This window comes from Rhincodon typus, chromosome 31 (assembly GCF_021869965.1).
Source record: "Rhincodon typus isolate 14 chromosome 31, sRhiTyp1.1, whole genome shotgun sequence".
NCBI classification, from domain to species: Eukaryota; Metazoa; Chordata; class Chondrichthyes; order Orectolobiformes; family Rhincodontidae; genus Rhincodon; species Rhincodon typus.
The window spans coordinates 18,331,673-18,336,954 of NC_063362.1; the positions used below are offsets into that span (position 1 = coordinate 18,331,673).

Sequence of the window (5,282 nt, forward strand, 5' to 3'; positions counted from 1 at the left end):
GTCACTGGACCTGGCTGTTAACTCTGATTTCTCTTCACAAATGCTGCCAAGATTTTGCAGCAATTTCTGTTTTTGTTTCAGATTTCCAGTATCCACAGTTCTTTTGCTTTTTTTCTCAAAAATTATTTATTTTAAACTGACAAGTTATTTTTAATATTTATATTTCAATTTAACCATGTCTCACATTGGGAACAAATTTTATTGGAATTGAAACTATTATTTGTAAAATTTATCTTCATTTGTGGAGCTGCAATCTTTTTATTTTGTCCACTAGCTTGGGTACATTATGCAGCCGTTAATAGCTAAATAGAAATACACAAATACTCGGCCATAATTTATAGTGTGCTCTGTGTTCATTGATCTTTTAATACGAAAGTGAAAGCTTATTACTGAGAGACAATTCCAGCTACAACACAATTGCATGGAATTCAGTGCCCATTTCCTGGGCACATCACTGAAGATTCAATTACATTCCAAGCATGGAGAGGCATTTTTTGAAGGGAGGGGGATATCAGCACTCACTGCAGAGGGATGCAAGATACAAAATACAAAAACTGCTAGAGTCAGTGATAAGGGGATTAGAAAACTGAGCAACATGTTAGCCATCGTAAGACTCCAAAATTCAAGTCGTTACCATTTAATTAAAATACCAGAGAAAGCAAAATAATAAATACATTATTAAAAAAAAGACCACAAATGAGAGGCTCAGAAGTGTAAGGCATTGCCTAAGTGTGCACCATAATACTTCTCTAGGAATTTCATTATTGGGAAGGTTAGAAAGTTTGATCAGATTGGATCACAGACGCACTCTGGTGGCTGTTGCCACCACTGCACAGAAGACCACTGACATCAGTTTTATCCTGGCAGGGCAATAATTTAGTGTGGTCAATATTTGACTGTAGCCCAGTAACTGATCCCTTCTGGATCAGTGCAGTCCAGCAGAGTTACTCTGTAAGTTCTGACTAACAAGAAGTTTTTGGGAATAAATATTTATACCAAACCAATATTAAAATAGATAATTTGGTAACTGACTGACTGTGGACATTTGCTGTATTTAAAATTACAAGAGTGAGTACAAAGTATTTTAATGTTTGCAGAGTGCTCTAAAATGCCTGAGACTGTTGTAAAAATCGTATCTTGTTATTTTTCTGTATTTTTGATTGTGGACTGAAACGGGAAAAGGACCATTTTAAAAATGAACTGTTGAAGGATTACTGCACTTTTTAAAAGCATTGTAAGTCTTGTTTACGCTGCTATTTGTTCAAGCCATGAAGAAGTTTACTGCAGTTGAGCTACAGGCAAGGGGTGTATACAAGGAGAGATTTGGTCATCAACAAGTCGCTGACTTGTCTGTGGAATTGGTGACCAGTTTTTGTTGGCAACAACTATGTGACTGGCTCCCAGATAGCTTGTGAACATAAATGTTCAGTCAGTAACTAGACCTTCAGAAAGGAAGGTGCTGTTCTTTCCTCAGGCCTGAAAAAAGCCAGTTTATTTCTCCTCATCAGTAAGTACTGGCTTTTAACCAATAAGGCAAAAGCTTCCTATGGCTTTACAAATTCGAAGATCCTTAGACAGCACCTTCCAAACCCATGACCACTTCCATTTAGAAAGACAAAGGCAGCAGTTGCATGGGAACACCACCACCTGCAAACTACCCTCTAAGCCACTCACCATCCCGAGTTGAAAATATAATCGTCATTCCTTTTCTGTTGCTGGATCAAAATCCTGGAATTCCCTCCCTGATTGTGGGTCTATCTACAGCACATGCACTGCAGCAGCTCTAGGCAGCAGCTCAGCACCTTAAGAGCAACTAGGGATAGACAACCATCCCGACAGTGATTAAAAAGAAGTGTGAACCAGTTGCCTTCTGCCTCCTGCAATCAAGTGAAAGTACCTGGAGAAGGAATATCTAAGAACAGCAAGCCCTGACAAGTGAAAGGATCTCAGCAAACCCTGTGGTCAGGGACCATTGGCCTGCCTTTGTAGTCTTTCCCTTCATCCATAACACCAAGCTTTGTGTCTGTCTATACGTGTAAAGGAAAGTTTCATAAGGAGTTATAGTTTCAACTAGTGTAGTCATATGCCATGTGAACATATCTTGATGGCTCATAATTGTATACCTGAAGCTAGAATCTATTTATTTGTAATAAATTGTAATTTAGCATATAAACCTGGTCTGTGCTTTCTCTCAACCTGGGTCTAAAACATCAGTGAATTAGGGAATTTTGGAAATGTTCATAAATTCTTGAACTTCTGTGACATCTCCAAGAACAGCAGAGCTTGAATTCTAGTGCAGTATCCCTGTGAGGCATAACATTGTGAGAGAGTATAAAAGTATGGAAGAGATGCTACACCTCTACAAATTATGTTCAATTCTGGGCACCTTCTTACAGGAAGCATGTTAAAGCCCTGGAGAGACCGTGAAAGAGATTTACTAGAATGATACCAGGAACGAGAGACTTTAGATACAAGGAAAGGTTAGAGAAATTGGGCTGTTCTTCTTTGGACAGATTAAGAATTGACCTTCTTGAGGTGTTAAAATTATGAACAATTTTGATAGGCTAAAGGAAGATATTCTATTTTCACTATTTGGTACGTCCGTAACTAGGGGTCACAATTTTAAGATTGTCAGCAAGAGAGCTAGGAGTGAGATGAGGAGAAACGTCTTTACTCAGATGTTAGGATTTGGAACGTGCTGCCTGGGAGAGTGATACAGGCAAATTTCATGGTAAATAAATGAAAGAGATGAATTTAGAGGGCTAGAGAGATAGGGCTGGAGAATGAGACTAGCTAGGTAGCTCTTTCAGGGGCCAGTACAAACATGATGAGTCTAATGCCTCCTTCTGTATTGTAAAATCCTATGAGTCTCTGCTGTGTAAACGCAAGTTAATTCTTCATTTTAATTATTTCACAACACAAAGTGGCGGTTTGACCAAAATTTGTCTGCAAGTTTTTCACAAAAACAAATCTAAACTCCCAACACATTTCTCTCTCCATATCAGCATCATCTTCATCTCCCAACTGCCACCACACAAGTCCAGAGGAGCCCTTGTCATTGCCTCAAATTTACTCTCAAACCTGATTAACTGACAAGACTGTGTTTCCAATGGTATCACTCATACTTGTCTGGTTCTCCAGCATTGATTACACACTGTCATAGATTTACCTTAAATTTAATGTTGTTGCTGATGAGGATATTTCCCTTCATGAATTCCTTCTCATTCCCTCTGTTCTCCGTGACCACAGGGTATGCATGATGTGCTGTGGTGCGCAGAATACTGACCAGTGACTGAATCCGGGTGTGAGGATAGACGTAGGTTAAATTTGGCTCCATGATATCACTGGCTGTCAGTCTAAGATTGATCATAAAGTGAATCAAACTCCAGTTTGTGTTATGCTTTACAAGTTGTCTTACAATACTTCCCCTTCGGCCTCATCAACTGCCCAGCTTGGAGCTGATGCAAAGTCTCAACAGTAACTCTTTGCCCAGAGTGGAATTGTGGAACATTGGAGAAAAGTCTTAATAACTGTTGTGAGGTCTACGTTTCTGCATTTCTTAATATTCCAACATTCAAATCACCAAGCCATTTAAATGCAGAAGTAATTAACTGTAATAAAGGACAGATTGGAGAGATTCAGTAAAGATGAAGGATTGTGTGTCAGAAAGGCGCAAGGTCTGGGCATTGCCAGACAATGCTGCTGTATCTCTCAAACGTACATCATAAAACATGAATTTCAAATTAAACCTAATTAAATGGTTCACTGGCAATACTCAACAATTATCAGAGAAATAGTCAACAACTGCATAATTCAGTAATAATAAACACCTACTTATCCATTTCAGCCTCAGTCTCCCACTCAAGTAAAGGTACACCACGGAGATCCACATGCAAATCATAGATCCCTTTATTGAAGAAATCACCTGTCCATTTTGCAACCTGGCGAGAGAGACAGGAAGAGGGGGCATGGAAGTTGCTGATAAAATACATCCAAGGCAACAATCTGAGGCACTTAGTACCACACATATATTTAGTGATTTTATCATGCTCACCATGGAACCGTGAATTACTTCCCTGAACATTGAAACATCAGCTCTAGGTACTCTACTCACTTGCAAATCACAGAAACGGCACCTTCAAACAGGAGGGCACAAACTTACGTATAACTCTAATCTAACCCTGGGTTAGTACATTTGTACCTCATCCTAGACTGCTGTTTATTCACAGCATTTTACATGAGGACTGCATATTTATCAGCAGATATTGATTACCATGTGGCCATATGTGCACACCCACGCACTTGTAGGCAGGAAACGACATACCATCAGTGTTACCATGATTGGCAATCCATATGTGATTTCGTTAGTTGATTCAATGAGAATGACCGTGAGACTGATGGTCATTCGGACCACTCCACCAAGGAATGCAGCCGCCCCAACCAAAGCAAAGGTCCCGGAATAAATGTGCGTCATTCCAATAAACCTGAGGAAAAAAAAATGTTTACTATCCTCAGTGCCCCTGCATTCCTACCCTACTATTTCAATAGCCTCCATTCTCTACACACCCCCACTCCCCCAGATGAAACACAGAACATCACACTTCGGTGGATGCTTTGTTGTAAACAGATGCTTACCAGTTTCCACACACTGTCAACATTTTAATAATTTTATGAATGTGGTTTCATAATTCATGTATTTCAGGGATTTAGCTTTTGATTCATAAAAGGGCTATGGTTTGGAATGGATTGTCTTTAAATTTAGGATAAATAAGAAGGATTGATCCATCCTGAAGTTTATAAAGGAGGGGATGATAATTATTAAGGATCAAACAGAAGACTCAAGTTGATCGATATTTATATTTGAGGCCAGTCACTGCTGTTGCCATATCTGCAATCATAAGACTTTTAAGCCTCTTTAAGTCCATAAAGATGTTCCAGTATTAAAATTTGTAAATTGTTGCATTTAAAAGTGCCTCAGTGTTTCTAAGATGAAAGGTCATTGTGGTCAGAGATAGCTAATTAAAATTCCTAATTGAAAACAGGGCTTACTTGTTCCCCATTGCAATGAAGGAGGAGATACAGGAAACCATTTTAGGGTCAAGTTACAGGCTTACTATAACTCAAGATTATCACAAACAGATGGCCTTATCCTTGTGTCATTTGCAGCTCACTGAGTCAAGGATGCAAAAGAGATTAACACAAACCAGACCGTAAGCAGAGAGAACGCTGGTTTTATCATTCACTGCACGGAATGTAGCTGAGGGCTTGCGTTCAATTTGGAG

General features: G+C 39.2%; 1 protein-coding gene across 3 annotated transcripts in view; it reads right to left on the reverse strand.

Moving 5' to 3' along the window:
- Nucleotides 1-5,282, reverse strand: part of clcn6 (chloride channel 6) — a 97,289-nt gene that overhangs the window by 20,855 nt on the left and 71,152 nt on the right. For all 3 annotated transcript variants that reach the window (XM_048614960.1, XM_048614959.1, XM_020514217.2), the window contains 3 exons: nt 4,325-4,484; nt 3,835-3,941; nt 3,170-3,356 (listed from right to left, as the gene is read on the reverse strand). In XM_048614960.1, the coding sequence (XP_048470917.1) occupies nt 3,170-3,356; nt 3,835-3,941; nt 4,325-4,484 (454 nt within the window). The remainder of the gene's footprint in view (nt 1-3,169; nt 3,357-3,834; nt 3,942-4,324; nt 4,485-5,282) is intronic.